Genomic DNA, 19,525 nt, shown 5'->3' with positions numbered 1-19,525 from the left:
CCGAGGTGCCTCTAGTTTAACTTGTACAAACATCCACAGTGTACTTCCTTTCTTTTGTCCGTTTCGTCATGTTTAAAACGCAAAACTACTACAAAACAGTGCGTAAAATTACGCAATTACGCGCGCGTAATTTTACGCGCGGATCTTTGCCCGAGGGCGGGCCGTCGGAACGTTAAGGGGTTAAACACTTAGAATCATTAGCGAGTCTTCACTCCACATCGGTCACATCGGCTAAACATCGCCTAACCCTAAACACTGGGAGCGGGACACGAGGACGCCTGTCAATGACGTTGATAAGATGCGCAAATACGTATGTGAATCACATAATTGTCTGGAGCTGCTCGTCACCGGTCACACTCACTGACTCACACTGAAAAATAGCGCAGAATGAATTGTTGTGTGTTTATTTTAGTTTCAACTCCGGCTCGATTTTTTTGTGCTCAGCACAGATTTTCTGTGCGCGGAGACCGTATCAGCAGTGCGCAATTGCGCACGCGCGCAGTTTGGAGGGACCAGTGCTTGTTACTACATCAAATAGATTTCTGTGGCGATTTCCTCTCAGGATTTTCATTATACATCTACGGACAAGCTTATTAGCGCGTCATGAGTGACGGGCGACAGTTTTACATCGGAGATGATCCACCTGCTGCTGACCCCTGTGCGCACAGCGTCTGAAAATCAGGGCTGTGTCTTTACGCAGGACTGTGAGCTGTGTCTGTGTCTGTGAGGCGTGAGTAGTATTTGTTTTTAACATTGTTCCGCGAGTGTGACGCTTATTTTGATCAACGAAAAATAAGAAAACATATTGTAAATATATTGTATTTTAATATTTCAAGATCACAATAAGCTTCCAACTCCGGACATGTTATATATAAGGACATCTTATATATAAGGATGAAAGAGCCGCATGCGGCTCCGGAGCCGCGGGTTGCCGACCCCTGCGCTAATGAGTATTTACTGCAAATCAGTGCGACTTCTGCTGTTGCGTTTGAGAGACTAGCTCAGAAACGCGTGGCTTCACCTTGGCAAGTGCCACTCTCATGTCATTTTCACAGCAAAGTCTGTTCCTTTTCTTCGTTTTTATGTCGTTTTATGTTTTTATGCCGTTTAAATGGCTCATTTAAGTTGGGCAGGTACTTCGATAGACACATCAGAGGGTGCATTTGTTGAATTAGGCCAACGTCTGGAGACGCTCGCAGTCCGCTAATCATATGAGTCGGGTGTGTGGTCGGGTGTGTGTCTTGACCTCCGCCGAACCCCTGAGACTGACTCAAAGAACCCCTAGGGTTCGATCGAACCCAGGTTAAGAACCACTGGTCTAGTCCAAAAATATCAGAAATGTTAGGATACGCTATTTAAAATTCTGGCACCATGTAAGCGCCCGGATAGCAACCTTAGCGATTCAACGAGGAACAGAGCAGAGCTGAGAGAAAAACATGGACTGAAAGAGCCGTAACTGTACTATACCAGGACTAAAGCAGTTCCACATTTTGAACCATTTGAAACAATTCTGAGCCTTGTTCATTTCTCTCTGTGATTAGTTTGTAGATTAAATTATTTCTCACAATTACTTCTGTCATAAAAATAACATGTAAAAGAGACAGAGGCGTTTTTTTTGGAATGAACGGATCCAAAAGATTTTGATCTCATAAAAGAGCTGAAATCCCATCACTAGTGTAGTTGTGGTGTAGTTGTGCAGTCAGGTCCCTCTCCTGGACTGCGCAAACGTGTGTGAGCGCTGGTATCCCGTCGCCATGGAGACGCGCGCACGCGCAGCGTGACAAACGGACATTTAACGTACACTCAGGTTTTATTTTATTTTACAAAAAAAATATTTATATTTGCACAATATTAAACTCCAGAAATGTCTGTGCCGAACGTCGCCATCGGGGCTTCATCTCGAAAGGTAAATAACAGTTTAAAACGTTAGCTAAAGTTTAAGAGTCGAATACCTGTGTTAACGTTAGCCTTCACTAGCTTTTAAAAACTTTAGATAAAATGTCACATTTGATTGACAGGGTAATCCAAATCGAAATGCAACGAAAGGAGCAAAGAGAAGGGTGAGTATAAAAATATTTATGATTTAAAAACATCTGTAAACTTCCGTCTTTACCTCATAGACGGTATGCTTTAGCTACGACAGGCTAACTTAACAGTTATTATCTTTTTTTTTTTTTTTCTCCTTTTTAAAACAAAAATAAAAAAATAAAATACAGTATACAATGGCATTAACAATAATATTGCTAGAGGCTTCAGTATGTTTAAATTGGCATTTATAGGGCTCTGCATGTACAATGAGGCATTATGTATTGTACAAATGTACAACATATATTTCTATGTTGGAACGTTTAGGAGTTACCATGGTGACACAATGTACACATGAGCAAACACAGTCAAAAAAGATGTAGTAGTCTGAAAACTTTAGAAAAAATACAAAATAGATTTAAACAGGACACATTCAGGAGCCAGTGATCAATATGAGCATTTGTGGTTTCAGGAGTTTGATATTCAACTAAGAGGTGAAAGTGACTAACTGAAAAACTGTTGGCTAATGCTTGCTAACTTGTGACTGTAATGTTGTTTGAGAGGGACTTGTTAACAGCACAAATCAGCTCCATCCATCCATCCATCCATTTTCTTCCGCTTATCCGGGGCCGGGTCGCGGGGGCAGCAGTCTAAGCAGGGACTCCCAGACTTCCCTCACCCCGGACACGTCCTCCAGCTCCTCCGGTGGGACCCCAAGGCGTTCCCAGGCCAGCCGAGAGACATAGTCCCTCCAGCGTGTCCTGGGTCTTCCCCGGGGCCTCCTCCCGGTGGGACATGCCCAGAACACCTCCCTAGGGAGGCGTCCAGGAGGCATCCTGAGCAGATGCCCGAGCCACCTCAGCTGGTTCCTCTCAACGTGTAGGAGCAGCGGCTCTACTCCGAGCTCCTCCCGTGTGACCAAGCTCCTCACCCTATCCCTAAGGGTGCGCCCGGCCACTCTGCGGAGGAAGCCCATTTCAGCCGCTTGTATCCGCGATCTTGTCCTTTCGGTCATTACCCAAAGCTCATGACCATAGGTGAGGGTAGGAACGTAGATTGACCGGTAAATCGAGAGCTTCGCCTTCCGGCTCAGCTCCTTCTTTACCACAACGGACCGATACAGCGACCGCATCACTGCAGACGCTGCACCGATCCGCCTGTCAATCTCACGCTCCATCCTTCCCTCACTCGTGAACAAGACCCCGAGATACTTGAACTCCTCCACTTGGGGCAGAGACTCACCACCCACCCGGAGAGAGCAAACCACCCTTTTCCGGTCGAGAACCATGGCCTCGGATTTGGAGGAGCTGATTCTCATCCCAGCCGCTTCACACTCGGCTGCAAACCGCCCCAGTGCCTGCTGCAGGTCCTGGCTCGAAGAAGCCATCAGGACAACATCATCTGCAAACAGCAGAGATGAAATCCTGTGGTTCCCAAACCAGGCCCCCTCCGGCCCCTGGCTGCGCCTAGAAATTCTGTCCATAAATATAATGAACAGAACCGGTGACAAAGGGCAGCCCTGGCGGAGTCCAACATGCACTGGGAACAGGTCTGACTTACTGCCGGCAATGCGAACACAGCTCCTGCTCCGGTCATACAGGGACCGGACAGCCCTTAGCAAAGAGCCCCGGACCCCATACTCCCAGAGCACCCCCCAAAGGACACCACGAGGGACACGGTCGAATGCCTTCTCCAGATCCACAAAACACATGTGGACTGGTTGGGCATACTCCCATGAACCCTCGAGGACCCGATGGAGAGTATAGAGCTGGTCCAGTGTTCCACGACCAGGGCGAAAACCACACTGCTCCTCCTGAATCCGAGGTTCGACTATCGGTCGGATTCTCCTCTCCAGCACCCTGGAATAGACCTTACCGGGAAGGCTGAGGAGTGTGATTCCCCTGTAATTGGAACACACCCTCCGGTCCCCCTTCTTATACAGAGGGACCACCACCCCGGTCTGCCATTCCACAGGTACTGTCCCCGACCGCCACGCGATGTTGCAGAGACGTGTCAGCCAAGACAGTCCCACAACATCCAGAGACTTGAGGTACTCAGGACGGATCTCATCCACCCCCGGAGCCTTGCCACCGAGGAGCTTGCCAACCACCTCAGTGACTTCAGCCAGGGTGATGGACGAGTCCGCCCCTGGGTCCCCAGTTTCTGCTTCCTCCTCGGAAGACGTGACAGTGGGATTGAGGAGATCCTCAAAGTATTCCTTCCACCGCCCGACAACATCCCCAGTCGAGGTCAGCAGCTCTCCACCCGCACTGTAAACAGTGTTGGTGAAGCACTGCTTTCCCCTCCTGAGGCGTCGGACGGTTTGCCAGAATCTCTTTGAGGCCGTCCGATAGTCCTCCTCCATGGCCTCCCCGAACTCCTCCCAACCCCGAGTTTTTGCCTCTGTGACTGCCCGAGCCGCGGCACGCTTGGCCCGCCGGTACTCATCAGCTGCCTCAGGAGTCCCACGAGCCAACAAGGCTCGATAGGACTCCTTCTTCAGCTTGACGGCATCCCTTACTTCCGGTGTCCACCACCGGGTTCGGGGATTGCCGCCGCGACAAGCACCACAGACCTTACGACCACAGCTACGAGCAGCCGCATCAACAATAGAGGTGGAGAACATGGCCCACTCGGAGTCCATGTCTCCAACCTCCCCCGGGATCAGGGAGAAGCTCTCCCGGAGGTGGGAGTTGAAGACCCCCCTGACAGAGGGCTCCGCCAGACGTTCCCAGCAGACCCTCACAATACGCTTGGGCCTGCCAGGTCTGTCCGGCTTCCTCCTCCGCCAGCGGATCCAACTCACCACCAGGTGGTGATCAGTTGACAGCTCAGCCCCTCTCTTCACCCGAGTGTCCAAGACACGCGGTCGGAGGTCAGATGACACGACAACAAAGTCGATCATCGACCTCTGACCTAGAGTGTCCTGGTGCCATGTGCACCGATGGACACCCTTGTGCTCGAACATGGTGTTTGTTATGGACAAGCTGTGACTAGCACAGAAGTCCAATAACAAAACACCGCTCGGGTTCAGATCGGGGAGGCCGTTCCTCCCAATCACGCCCCTCCAAGTGTCACTGTCGTTACCCACATGGGCGTTGAAGTCCCCCAGGAGAACAACGGAGTCCCCGGTTGGTGCACTGTCTAGTACCCCTCCCAGGGACTCCAAGAAGGCCGGGTACTCTGCACTGCTGTTTGGCCCGTAGGCCGACACAACAGTGAGAGACCTGTCCCCGACCCGAAGGCGCAGGGACGCGACCCTCTCGTTCACCGGAGTGAACCCCAACACGCAGCGGCTGAGCTGTGGGGCAATGAGCAAGCCCACACCAGCTCGCCGCCGCTCCCCGCGGGCAACGCCAGAGAAATGGAGAGTCCAACCCCTCTCAAGAAGTTGGATTCCAGAGCCCAAGCTGTGTGTGGAGGTGAGGCCGACTATATCTAGCCGGTAACGCTCAACCTCCCGCACAAGCTCAGGCTCCTTCCCCCCCAGCGAGGTGACATTCCATGTCCCCAGAGCTAGTCTCCATGTCCGGAGATCCGGTCGTCGAGGTCCCCACCTTCGACTGCCGCCCGGATCTCTCCGCACCCACCCCTCATGGCTCCTCCCGCAGGTGGTGGGTCCATGGGAGGACGGCCCCACGTCGTTCCTTCGGGCTGGGCCCGACCGGGCCCCGTGGGGAAAGGCCCGGCCACCAGGCGCTCGCTGCCGAGCACCCACCCCAGGCCTGGCTCCAGGGTGGGGCCCCGGTAACGCCAGTCCGGGCGACGTAACCGGCCTTGATCTTTTACTTTCCATGCTGGGCTTCTGAACCGCTCTTAGTCAGACCCGTCTCCCAGGACCTGTTTGCCATGGGTGACCCTACCAGGGGCATGAAGCCCCCGACAACATAGCTCCCAGGATCATTCGGGTGCTCAAACCCCTCCACCACGTTAAGGTGGCGGTTCGGGAAGGGAGGTGGCGGTTCGGGACAAATCAGCTCACCTGTTGTAATTCCAGCTAAAACAGTTGAGTTTATGGTCAGATTGAATTAAAACAAAGTTCAGATTTAAATCTAACCTAAGTAACAAAGCTTCAGACAGAGCAGTGCCTACAGTTAGCATCACACCCTCAGGGATTGTTTATGACATCAGCGGCACAGTTGGCTTGAGGTAAGAGTAACTTGTTGTGTTGTGTCTTTTTCTTGAGGACGGTTTGGAGGCCGCAGACTTTGGGGATGATTTCACCCACAGCACTGCAGTGAAGCCTACTGACCAGCTAGAGCTCTCTGAGGCTGTAAGTCTAAACCAGGACTAAACCAGAGCTAAAAGTGGACTAAAAGGAGGGTTGGCCCTACTAATGTCTTTGAGTGACTAGGGTCCCTTTTCTAGACCAAGACTAAACCAGTTCTGGACTCCTTTGGATTTCAAAACCAGACTTGAACCAAAGACAACTAAAGAACAGTTATAACTTCAGGACATGTTTAAAGGTACATTATGTCACTCTCCTAGACGAGTGTCTACCACCTGCTTGTCTCCAAACACTGACATCTCCATAGGGTCAAGCCTCCCTCCAAGGAAAGTTACAGAATATTCCTTTAAGGACCATGATGTTAAATGTTCTCTGTTAATATTGTTTTTGCATGATAATAAAACCTATAAGGTCCCTGGTTCTCCTCTTGGGTCTTTCTTTGTGGAGTTTGCTTGTGTTCTCTGTGTCTGTGTGTTTGCATTTTCTGTCTGTGTTTGGGTGGGTTTCCTCTGGTTTCCCCCACCAGCCCAAAACATGCACAATAGGGCAAATCCCTCAACTAAGGTAGTCCTGACCAAGACTAGCACAAGATCTGAAAATGGGTCCCACAGCTCCTGACAGGTTTAACTCAAGAGTCACTGAAGGATGGGTCAAATGCAGAGGACATATAAAGTGGACCATAACCTTACCCATGTGTCTGTGTAGGAGCTGAAGGAGGAGTTCACCAGGACTCTCACAGCCAACAACCCTCATGCCCCAGACAACATCGTACGTTACAGCTACAAGGTCAGTTCAGAACTAAACTAAGACTAAACCAGGACTAAGCCAGGACTAAACCAGGTCTAAACCAGGACTGAACCCAGTCTAACCCAGGTCTTGTTCTCAGGAGCGCACGTTCAAACATATCACAATGAGCCAGCTCGCAGTTCATTTTGTTCTGGAGCCGAGTCTGCTGCACCAGGACTCAGAGGAGGCGCAGAGGCTCAGAGCCAAGGAGACGCTCATCGGTCAGTACCACTGCTACTATTTCTACTACTGCTGCTACTAACACTGCTAGTGCTGCTGCTGCTGCTGCTGCTGTTACTACTACTATTACTGCTACTGTTGCCACTAATGCTACTACTGCTGCTAGTGCTACTACTACTACTGCCACTGCTGCCACTAAATATTACTATTGCTCCTACTACTACTACTACTGCTGCGACAAATGAGATAAACTAGTACTGATCTATTTATTAATTCCTCTGTAATACATGTGCGCATCAGGGGAACCTAAAGTCCTGATATTGTGAATGATCTGAGCCTACAGTTTACCATAAATGTAAAAATCATTTGTCTTTGTTTTTTATGTTTAGCATCTGTGGAGGTGGAACATGAGGCAGAGAAACCAGAGACTCCGGTTAGTTACACATGAAGGCATTTAAAGACAATAAAAACAGTGGTTTGTGATAAGAGAGTGTATATGCTGTTTTAAGACATTTAAATCGATATGATTTTGAGTGTGTTTCCATGTGAGTGTGCAGGCCACTCCGGTGGAGGAAGGGGAGGAGCCTGCAGACGAGGACAGACCAGACAGCGCCGCCTCAAAACTAGACAAAAAAGAACCTCACAAGAAGCTCACAAACCAGTTTAACTTCAGCGAGAAAGCCACACAGACACTCAACAACTCTACACAGGTATAAACATGTGTATTTAATTTAACATAACTCTATACAGGTATAAACATGTGTATTAATAACAGCATAACTCCCTCAGTCATTTGGGTATGATCCATAGTAAAAGAAGAATTCAATTCTGTCAACTGGACAAAAAGTTGTAGAGTGAGGCTGCTCATCCAAGTCGCTTCTTCAGTTCTGGTCAGATTGCTGGTGGACACTGCCTTAAATCTATCTGAACACACCTGTTGTTTACAGTTTCTGTTTGTAGGCTAAGTCTTTTGAACAACACTAACTGTGAACTGTGCCTGAGTCATATTTAGCAAAAAAGTGCTCAGATCACTTCTATGAATGGGAACTGCAGAGCTAATGTTTGACACATTCGTCTGACGAGGCAATTTGGATCAACCTAATGTCAGTCTCCAGAAGGAGACTAGTCTCCTCCTGCCTCTGTCTGCGCCGGTACTCCTGGGTCTGTCTGTGTGTTGTTCCAAAAGCTTTTTCTCGTCCACCACCATGAAGTACAGTCTTCATGGTGTATTTAGCCAAAGAAAAGACCATGTACTCACATATTCACGGGGCTCTGTCTGCTTGAAGCACATTGTCATAGAAATAAATTCAGTGATTTGCTGATGGACTCTCACGTGGCATATGGTGCGGTGTTTGGGGTGAATGATGCGCGGTGTACATGTGTGACCTTAGTTTCAGTGTAGGTAGCTCTTCCCTTCAGATTGGGAAGCAATCTGACCAGAACTGAAGAAGCAGCTTGGATGAGCAGCGAAACCTCTTTTCCAGTTCACCAATTAGAATTTTTCATTTACTATAACTCCATACAGGTATAGGAATAAAGTCTAATGCGTTTAAGAATACAATATACAGTTCAGTGAGAGAGCTTCAAAGATGCTCAACTATCCTCTCAGGGTACAGTATATTTAATTACACTCACAGGGCACAGTATGATATTTAACTACTCTCTCAGGGTACAATATGATACTTAACTACCCTCACAGGTGTAAGCCTACAGTCTATAGTACATTTTCAGTGAGAGAGACGTGTCCTGAGCACTAGTTAAACTGGAAGACAGGTTCATATTAAACATGCGTTTTGTTTTGTTGTTCAGGAGAAGAGCTGTCAGACTGAGCCTCCTCCAAAAAGCACCTTCTCAGACACAGCCAACCAGGTAATTTACTTTATAAAACAACATACAGCAACCAGATACTTTACTGTATAAAAGACAACACAGCCAACCAGGTACTATATCTGAACTCACATCAAGCATTTCAATTTCAAAACGTTCGACTTACACTAAGAACTGTTGGGCGTCTGTCTGTATCAAATCATCTCACTCATAATATTATTGTGTGTTTGTGTGATTGTGCTCCAGCGGGAGATTTATGATGCATATGTAAAGGAGCTGGACAAACAAGAGAGAAACAAGGACAAACAGGAGAGCAAAAGAGAGGAGACCGAGAAGAGACTGACAGCAGACACACAGGTCTGAACCATGTCTAAACCAGGACTATATCAGGTCTGAACCAGTACTAAACAAGGTCTAGACCGGAATTATAACAGGACTAAACTGGGACTAAACAAGGACTGAACCAGGTCTGAACCAGGTTGGAACAAGGACTAAACCTGATCTTGTATTTCCAGGGTGATTATCTGAACAAACTTTCCAAAGCTGCAAAGATCATGGAGCGGATGGTGTACCATAACGTATTTGACTCAATTCTACATGGTGCGTCCTGAGTGTTTGTGTTATGTTTACGATTTCTGATTTATTAATAGGATTCTGTTCAAAGTTCACATTTTAAACATGCCTAGAAGAATAGACAGAAAGCCTGAAATCTGAGCTGACAAACTAATACAAGAATCACATTTCAGAACATGTTTGTTACAGATCTAAACTACAGGGTTAGCAGCTTTTATACAGAATATGACCCCACAGAGACAGAGGGGACCTCTGTCCTTGTTAGTGTAGTCACAATACTAAAATTTCGATTTCAGTACTAAGGAATAGATCCGGTGCTCAATATCAATTCCGATTCCACAATGATAATAAAGAGCACTCTTTCTTTAGACAATAGAATGTGATTTAGTATCGATACCTGCTCAAATGAGTATCCAGTTTCGATATTAGTTTTAGTATCGATTAGTGTCTGATTTTGACAACACTAGTCAAGGTTTATTGGTTCTGCTCTTGTTTCGGTCTCTGATTTTAAATATTTTGATGTCCTGTTTGTGGCTTCTGTGGTTATGGTTCAGTTTTAATTTTCATACCCAGATTTTAAATACTTTGAGGATCCTGCGGACGAGGGGCGACAGGAGGGAACGCTGCTTCCTCTATGGAACTTTCAGTTCGACAAGGCCAAGGAGCTGTCCGTCACTGCCCTCTGCTGGTACAGTACATTCACTGCTCCAGTACAACCATAAAAACAACATTTAAGCGATCACAGAGGAGTGTGAACTCTGAGAGGAAGCAGACAACATTAGTTAGCTCTTAAAAATGATGACAAACTTCTGACTTTACATGATTAACTTGAGTTCTTTTCAAGCATATAAAAAGAACCAAAGTTAAGTTGGAATATTTTTATATGAATCATGACCAAACTTGGACTTAATCACACATTTCATACATTTATTTATTTCATACAAAATCATACATTTACTCTCTGATCTCTTCCTTATTTCCATTAAAGCCCCAGTATGTGACTTTTTAGGAAAAAAATAGACTAAAATAAAAGCATGTTCATGTTGTGTTGAGCGGGCTGGTATCTCCACAAACGTAACTCTTATTTGGCCTGGTGGAGCCTCGTCCAGATTGTTTTCATGGAGATGTTGTTCCTTTGGCTATAATATTCCACAGTATGGCAAAAAATGTATCTATCTCCATGGGGGGTGTTTACTATGTTTACTATTTCCCTGTAAACAAGGACGTAACATGCCAACTCCAAAAAGTTGCATACTGTAGCTTTAAAGTCCTTAATCTTATAACAAACCAAGTGACAAAAGAATCGACAGAACATTTAATGACTGTCTGTTTGTTTCCAGGAATAAGAAGTACCCCGATCTTTTCGCCGTTGGAATGGGCTCATGTGAGGACTACAGGAACTAAAGCAGTTTGAGCTTTGTTCATAGTGAAACGAGTGGTGGTAGTAGTAGTTTATAAGTAATGGCACTTTTCGCTCTTGTAACCAGTTGCTGTAGTTTTTTTTTCATATAGGTTTAACCTGTTTAGTGGGAGTGTAGTAGTATTAAACTGTAGTATTATTAGTAGTAACAGTACTTTTGTTTCAGGTGAGTTTAACCACCAGTTGCTGTAATAGTGTATTAGTAGTAGCAGTAGTAGTAGCTGTAGTAGCTGTAGTAATAGTACTAATAGCGCAGAAGTCCTATAACAAAACATCACTCGGGTTCAGATCAGGGAGGCCATTCTTCCTGATCACGCCCCTCCAGGTGTCACTGTTGTTACATGGGCATTGAAGTCCTCCAGGAGAACAATGGAGTCCCTGGTCGGTGCACTGTCTAGTACCCCTCCCAGTGACTCCAAGCCTTTGACTGCCACCCAGATCTCTATGCACCGGCCCCTTACAGGTCCTGCCGCGGGTGGTGGGTCTACGAGAGGACGGCCCCACGTTGCTCTTTCGGGCTGAGCCCTGGCTCTGTGGGGAAAGGCCCGACCAACAGGCGATCACTTGCAAGCACCCACCCCAGGCCTGGCTCCCACTCAATATAAGGGGCTACTGAACTGCTCTTAGTCTGACCCATTCCCCAGGACCTGTTTGCCATGGATAGCCCCCAGTTTGCCAACATAGCCCCCAGGATCATTCGGATGCTCAAACCACCACGTTAAGGTGGTGGTTCAGGGAGGGGCTTATTATTATTAGTATTAGTAGTATTAGTAGTATTAGTAGTATTAGTAGTAGTAGTATTAGTAGTAGTAGTATAGGTAGTAATAGTACTTATAGTAGTAGTACTAGGAGTAGTTTCCAGCAATGGTCATAGTGGTATCAGTATTAGTACTATTAGTTGTAGTTATAGTTGTAGTAATACTTCTTTTATTCCTTCAGACAAGTTTAACAATCAGTCTGGTGGGCTGCTCTTGTTCTACTCTCTGAAAAACCCATCGTACCCGGAGTATATCTACTTCACATGGTCTGGTGTCCTGTGTGTGGACGTGCATGAGCAGCGCACCCACCTGGCAGCAGCGGGCTTCTACGATGGCTCTGTGGCCGTATTTAACCTTCACGTGAAAGGCCAGGCCCCCCTGTACAAGAGCACGTTCAGGAGCGGCAAGCACACCGACCCCGTGTGGCAGGTGAGATACTAGACCAATCCCTTGTGGCAGGTGAGAGGTACTACACCGACCCAGTGTGGCAGGTGAGATACTACACTGATCCAGTGTGGCAGCCGAGGTACTTCCATAGCCTATATAAGCTCATCAAGGGTAGCAGTTATAGCGGCTAACTGGAGCCCAGTTCCATTTTTGGAAATCCGAGCGGGGGTATCATAGCAAACAAAGAGCCAATCAGGAGCGATGCTGTTGCTGGTTTGGCAGGGGCAGGCCCTTAGCAACGCTGTCAATTAAAGCTGTTGATAGCACTAACAGGAACAACCTTGGAGAAAGAAGGCATCTCATCGGTTCATATCTTGATTTAGGGCCAAAATAGTGAAATAAGAAACCCAGGATCATGTTAAGTGGGTTAAATCCAAAATTTGAAGGTCAGAATGATGAGATTGACAACATCAGTCACAATAGAAAGTGAATTGGAGCAGATGGAGCTGGAAGCACGCCCATGCTCACTCCTTGTTTGGAATGCGATGGCTAGTGGGATAGATATGTCCATTTATCTATACAGTCTATAGGTACTACACACCAACCCTGTGTGCCAGGTGACAGGAACTACAGGCAATCTGATTAGCAGTATGATCCTGTTCAAGGCTCCTCCCACAAGCCTACGCCACCCATGCTCCCACATGACAATTCTCCATAAATATATAAAAACATGCTACAAAACAATACACTGAAACTTGACAAACCTGATGTGATATGCACTAGTTTCATTAGTGGGATGCACACTGATTGTGTTGTGATGTCACTCTGAAGGGGGAGTGACTTATCGCAAAGAGCAAAGGGAGGGGAGAGTGTCAAAAACAAAAATGAAACTTATAAAACATGTTAATGCGTTGTTTTGGGCAAATATAGTATTTTCAAATCAATAAAAGGTAACATTGTGATCTAAATGTTATGCATTAGCAGTTAATACCCTATTTAAGTAACATACCCCTTTTTAATACCCCATAGAAGTAAAATACCCCCTCTTTAACGCACAGCAGTTAGCATCAAAATTCTCGCTGACCGTGGCATTGCAAATCAAACAGATCCTCCTCCTGACCAGTGTCCTGTTTTTTCTTAGGTTCAGTGGCAGAACGACGACATGGACGACAACCACAACTTCTTTTCTGTGTCGTCTGATGGCCGTGTGGTCTGCTGGACTCTGGTCAAGGTCAGGAATGTCATATTGATACTTTATACTAAGTAACATCACATTGGGGGTGTTCTTCATGTATGTCTGTGTTGGAATGTTCAGGAGTTTCCATGGGGACACAATGCACACATTAGCAAACCCAGCCAAAAACTGTTTAGATTGTCTGAAAACTCAATAAAAAAAATGGAAATGGAAACAGCACATTTTCAGTTGTAACGTTACCTAGCTTGTGACTGTAATGCTATTTGAGAGGGATTTCTTTAACAACACAAATCAGCACATCTGTTGTAGTTCAGCTAAGTCAGTTCTTTATGGTCAGATTGTGTTAAAACAAAGCTCAGGTTAAAGTCTAACTTGACTAACAGAGCTTCAGACAGAGTCAGTGCAGACAGTTAGAATCACACCTCCAGGGAATGTTGATGATGTCAGCTCCAAATCAATTAAAATCTGTAATGACTTCAATGTCTGTGTAACTAAAGATCCTGCCTAGTTTTTTTTTTCTTTCTATTTTTTCTTTTATTTTGGTGAAGTTCATAATTTTACTTCCTGGTTGGACGAGGGCAGATTTGGACAGATTTGACATACATAGAGGTAATTCCATAACTGTTACCTAGGAAACATAATGTAAGCAAGGGCCAGAACTTCTCTAAATGACACAACAGTTATGATTAGACTTATAAAAATAAATGACAACAGCTTTGTTTAGTTAAATGAAACACAGAAACATGTCTTCTTTGTGCGTAAATTGTCTCTGCATTTTGGATGGAGTGTTGATGACATAGGCAGAGGGTTCTCTTTTACAACTCAGCACTACTTCCTGTAGTTTTATACTTTTCTTCTCAAACTGCCACTTATCTGATGTAAAACTGTGATAAATATTCAGCACAGATACTACTCACCGATCTCAGTCACAATTAGACAAACAATCTGTCAAATGCACTTTACCTCCACTTCTCTGACCTGTATGTTTCTCTAAGCATGAGCTGGTGCACAGTGACATCATCTACCTGACCGTCAGCCTGTCCGAGAAGGAGACCATCAACGGTGACGTCTCAAAACTCAACACACATTTACTCAAAATATCATCTATTTTGGACATGTCCAAAGTATTGAAAATCAGATACTAATCAATAATAAAACTAATATTGAACCTAGATACTCATTTGAGCAGGTATCGCTCATGGACAACTATGGAACCTACCTGGACCACTGAGGGATTACACAGATATAAGGCCACATGGAAAGAAAGTACTACCATTTAATGTAGGAAATCACATTCTATTGTCTAAAGAAAGAGTGTTTTTTACTATCATCATGGTATGGGAGTTGGTATCGAGTATCAAGTCTATTCCTTAGTATCAAAATCGAGTTTGAAATTGTAGTATTGTGACACTACATCTAGCCTCAGTTTTTTGTTGGCCTGACATCAGCACACTGTAAAGTCCCTGTGCTTTAACCTGAGCTGGAGACAGGTCAGAATTGTCAGGTGTAGTTTGCTGTGTAACTGTCAGATGCAGAGACTTGGTTTATGGTTAATATCTGTGTAATCACTGGGCCTAAACACATGAAACAAACATTGACGCAAGTGTCTTCTCTGTCAGTTTAAATAAACAAAAGTCAAATGATTTTTAACATCTACTTCAGAAAGAGGTGCCATTATTCAGCACCAAAGATGTGATTTTTGTTATTTGAATGGACTTCATGCTATAAGATTAATATGACAAGTTTGTGGAGTCAGTCCTAAACTAATAATGAACAGAATTTTGGAGACTTCTTTAAAAATAGTAAATCTCCCATAGAGTTATATTGGCCCCTGCTCCATCTGACCCAGCTCTGATTGTGTTTTCAGCCTGTCTCACCTCTTTTGACGTCCACAAACAAATCGACGACCTCTTCCTTGTGGGCAGCGAAACAGGAAAGATCTACAAGGTACTGTGCTCCTGTCTGCTCCTGTCTGCTCCTCTCGCTCTACTCCTCTAGCTCTTCTCCTCTGCGTCCTCTCCTCCTCTGGCACTTCTCCTGTCTGCTCCTCTGGTTCTGCTACTGTCTGCTCCTGTCTGCTCCTCTGGCTCTGCTCCTCCTCTCTCTTTCTCTCCTTCTCTTTCCTCTTCTCCTCTCCTCATCCCTCATCTCTCTCTAATTACACTGTTCTAAGAGTTACTCGTGTCAGTATTTGGACGTATACGACACTCATGTGATGGCATCTGCTGTCTCCTCCTCTCTCTTCCTCTCCTTCTCTCTGCTCCTCTCTCATCTTCTCCTCTCCTCAGCCCTCATCTCTCTCTCTCTCTTGTTACAGTGTTCTAAGAGTTGCTCATGTCAGTACTTGGACGTATATGACGCTCATGTGATGGCTGTAGATTCAGTGAAGTGGAACGAGTTTCATCCCAAAGTTTTCATGTCCTGCAGCTCAGACTGGACTGTGAAGATCTGGGACCACACTGTCAGGTACTTTTACTGTGCTGCATTTACTACTACTACTACTACTACTACTACTACTACTACTACTACTACTACTGTTGTGTCATTAGGCCTGACACTTAGAGCTGATGTGATTGCTGGGATTAGCGGATCATTCTTCCTCTTTGTAATATGTATTTACACTAAAGCAGATGTTCAGATTCAGGAGTGAAGGACCACAGGTCATTTCAGTGGCACAAATACAGCACATTAGGAGTAAAGTTTGTCATATCACACCAAGAGTAAGCTTCTCTTCTACTGTCTCTCTGCAGTGCTCCCATGTTCACCTTTGACCTTCGCTCTGCTGTGGGAGACGTATCCTGGGCCCCGTACTCCTCCACTGTGTTTGCAGCTGTCACTACAGATGGGATAGTAAGGATATATAAACCTCCTTTAACCTCCTCCTCTGCTCCTCTTCTCCTCTCCTCTCAGGATTGATACTCGATACCGATTCCGATACCACAATAATAATAAAAAACACTCTTTGTTTTGACACTAGAATGTGATTTTCAACATTAAATGCTAGTACTTTCTTTTCTATTTCCATGTGGCCTTATATCTGTGTAATCTCTCAGTGGTCCAGTAGGTTCCATAATGGTCCATGGGTCTATACTCGTCTATGTGTCTTATACTTGTTCTGATACAACTCAAGATCATTCTAAAGATATTCAGGAAAGGTTAATTTCTGTCCTGTCAATGGACCTTTTTTAGTATCGATACAATGAGTATCTAGTTTCGATACTAGTTTTAGTATTGATTAGTATCTGATTTTTGATACAAATATTCTTGATCTGTCTGTGTGTCTCGTCAGATCCACGTCTTTGACCTGAATGTGAACAAATACCAGGCTCTGTGTCAACAACAAGTCACCATCAAGAAGCACCTGACACACGTGACCTTTAACCCCCTGCACCCCATCCTCATCGTGGGGGATAACAGAGGACATGTGAGCAGCTTTAAACTGTCTCCTAACCTCAGGAAACAGCCAAAGGTACATCCTCTGCACCCAAGCATCTCCTCTGCACCCTCTTCTCCTCCTCTGCTCCTCCTCTGCCCCTGCTCTGTTCCTGCTCTGTTCCTCCTCTGCTCTTCCTCTGCACCGTCTGTTCCTCCTCATCACCTTCTTTTATAAACCATCACTTTAATTCCTTGAGACATTTCAGCACCAGAGACAGCATCCTGTGTCTTGAGGGTCACATATTCAGCCATTTCACACATGATGCAGGCTTAAAATAATGTGTGTGTGTGTCTGTGTGTCTGTGGGTGTGTGTGCGTGTGTGTCTGTGGGTGTGTGGGGGTGTGTGTGTGTGTGTCTGTGGGTGTGTGTGTGTGTGTGGGTGTGGGTGTAGGGATGGGTGTGGGTGTGTGTGTGTGTGGGGGGGGGGGGGTAAGGAGGTGGGGGGAGTGTAAGTCCCCCCTTTCATTCAGATTAGATTTCTTGCTGTGTTCCTCAGATGTCTCCCTGCTCCCCTTCTCTCTCTCTTCATATCTCTCTGTCTCCCTCCCTCTCTCTCCATCTCTCTCTCTCTCTTCCCTCTCACTTTCTGTGAGGCCCCAGTTCTAAATGTTCAACAGTTTAAAAATACCCCTCACTCGAATAGAATATAGAATATATAGAATATAAACAGCACTGCTACTGCTAGACTACTGCTGCTACTACTACTATTACTACTACTACTACTACTACTATTACTGCTACTAAGGATTAATACTACTACTCCTACTACTGCTACTACTACTTTTGCTACTGTTACCGTTACTACTACTACTACTACTACTACTTCCTCCTCCTCCTCCTCCTCCTCCTCCTCCTCCTCCTCTCTTCCTCTCTTCTTCCTCCTCCTGCTCTCGTCCTCCTCTCCTCCTGCTCCATCTCCTCCTGCAAACAGAAGATAAAACATCTTGCGTGTGTTTTCCTCTGTTTCAGACGAAGAAGCACCAGGAGCAGTCTAAAGGTCCAGAGGTCGAAGTTGCCAAGATGGAGAGGCTGCTGTCTCCGCTCAGGGACTCAGAACTTAACTCTGTGCACTAATACAGGGCTAATACAAGAGCTAACACAGGAGCGAAGAGCAGCTAACAGGCTAAAATCTACACTAATCTGAAATATACCCTTTAAAGCTATAATACAAATGTCATATCAATGCCAGTGCATTTTTTGTGTAAAATAAAGCATTTATTCTTTGATGTTTTAAACTTTTAAACATATGAAACAACAGAAACATACCTGGAGTCATGTTTTGTTTCATTCACATGCTTCAGTAATCCTCCCTTTGCACAGCTCAACACTCTTTTACACCTGATGATTCATTTGGTGGTGCTCTGCTTTTCCAGAAAGTGTTCCTCTGGGTTTTTAAAGTCAATACTCATTCATCTGTTCATCTCAACACTCAAAATTTCGCTTCAGAACATATTATGTAGGTCTAGTAGTTTTTAGCCTTATTTACCCTGCTTTAAAGGCTCACCATGTAAGTTTTCTAATGGAAGATGGAGATGTAATTGCTTTATCTGAAAAATTCCACAATATGGCAAAGTAACTAGAGTGTTGGAAGAAAAACTGTTTAAATAGAAAATACAGGCACTAAGTAACATTTAAACTCCACCATAGTCTGAACCAAATCTATGTGACACAATGATTACAGTCAGAGTAATCTATCATCTACAATCCAGTGACAGACTTCTACAGAAAAATGACACAGTGCATCTTTAATACCGTTGCCATGCACACAAATAAGAGAGGAATTATTTAAGACTTTTTTATATGCATACTTTTTTCATATTCATATATCAAATTTATAAATTACCAATTTGTCAGGAACTGTCTGATACACAGAGAGCGGTTATGGATGAGGTAAACATAAATGTCTGCAAAAGTTAGTTTTGGCAACCTTTTTCTGCTTTTTAGCAGTGTGAATGACTCACCAGGCAGTAGGTAAATGTCAAAGACCCAAACTTCTGCCTTCTTAAAGTATCGCCCCTTTTCCTCTTTGGTGAGACATGCTATAATCTGACTTAGCATCATGAACTTCCAACAGCAGAGATACAAATTGATGTAATGAGACTATGTGCTGGTCATAGCAATTTTTTTTTAAACAAATTTTCAAACAGTCTTGTTCACTGATGAGTGCCATGCAACCCTGGATGGTCCAGATGGATGGAGTGGTGGTTGGCCATCATGTCCCAACAAGGCTGTGACATCAGCAAGGATGTGGCGGAGTCATGTTTTGGGACGGAATCATGGGGAGAGAGAGCGTGAAAATGACCTCTGTAAAGTATGTGGAGTTTCTGACTGACCACGTTCTTCCATGGTACAAAAAAAAAAAGAACTGTGCTTTCTGTAGCAAAATCGTCTTCATGCAGGACTATGCACCATCTCATGCTGCAAGGAATACCTCTGCATCATTGGCCGCTATGGGCATAAATGAAGAGAAACTCATGGTGTGGACTCCATCCTCCCCTGACCTCAACATAACTGAGAACCTTTGGAGCATCCTCAAGTGAAAGATCTATGAGGGAGCCAGTTCACATCCCACCAGCAGCTCTGGAAGGCTACTCTGACATCCTGCAAAGAAATTCAAGCAGAAATGCTCCACAAACTCACAAGTTCAATGGATGCAAGAAATGTGAAGCTCCTATCAAATAACAGATCCTGTGTTAAAATGTAACTCAAC

The 19,525-nt window shown here is 45.1% G+C and overlaps 1 protein-coding gene across 1 annotated transcript in view; it reads left to right on the top strand.

Moving 5' to 3' along the window:
- Window positions 1-17,889, top strand: part of LOC117370892 (dynein axonemal intermediate chain 1-like) — a 24,598-nt gene extending 6,709 nt beyond the window's left edge. The window contains exons 6-22 of the mRNA XM_033966439.1: window positions 6,212-6,298; window positions 6,959-7,039; window positions 7,140-7,260; window positions 7,609-7,652; window positions 7,777-7,929; window positions 9,293-9,403; window positions 9,562-9,646; window positions 10,193-10,307; window positions 10,960-11,003; window positions 11,979-12,226; window positions 13,326-13,415; window positions 14,375-14,444; window positions 15,217-15,326; window positions 15,697-15,845; window positions 16,130-16,229; window positions 16,669-16,848; window positions 17,785-17,889. Coding sequence (XP_033822330.1) covers window positions 6,212-6,298; window positions 6,959-7,039; window positions 7,140-7,260; window positions 7,609-7,652; window positions 7,777-7,929; window positions 9,293-9,403; window positions 9,562-9,646; window positions 10,193-10,307; window positions 10,960-11,003; window positions 11,979-12,226; window positions 13,326-13,415; window positions 14,375-14,444; window positions 15,217-15,326; window positions 15,697-15,845; window positions 16,130-16,229; window positions 16,669-16,848; window positions 17,785-17,889 — 1,893 coding nt within the window. The remainder of the gene's footprint in view (window positions 1-6,211; window positions 6,299-6,958; window positions 7,040-7,139; window positions 7,261-7,608; window positions 7,653-7,776; window positions 7,930-9,292; window positions 9,404-9,561; window positions 9,647-10,192; window positions 10,308-10,959; window positions 11,004-11,978; window positions 12,227-13,325; window positions 13,416-14,374; window positions 14,445-15,216; window positions 15,327-15,696; window positions 15,846-16,129; window positions 16,230-16,668; window positions 16,849-17,784) is intronic.
- Window positions 17,890-19,525: the final 1,636 nt, after the last annotated feature.

Source organism: Periophthalmus magnuspinnatus, chromosome 5, assembly GCF_009829125.3.
Source record: "Periophthalmus magnuspinnatus isolate fPerMag1 chromosome 5, fPerMag1.2.pri, whole genome shotgun sequence".
Classification (NCBI taxonomy): Eukaryota; Metazoa; Chordata; class Actinopteri; order Gobiiformes; family Gobiidae; genus Periophthalmus; species Periophthalmus magnuspinnatus.
This window is presented reverse-complemented; position numbering and strand designations above follow the sequence as displayed.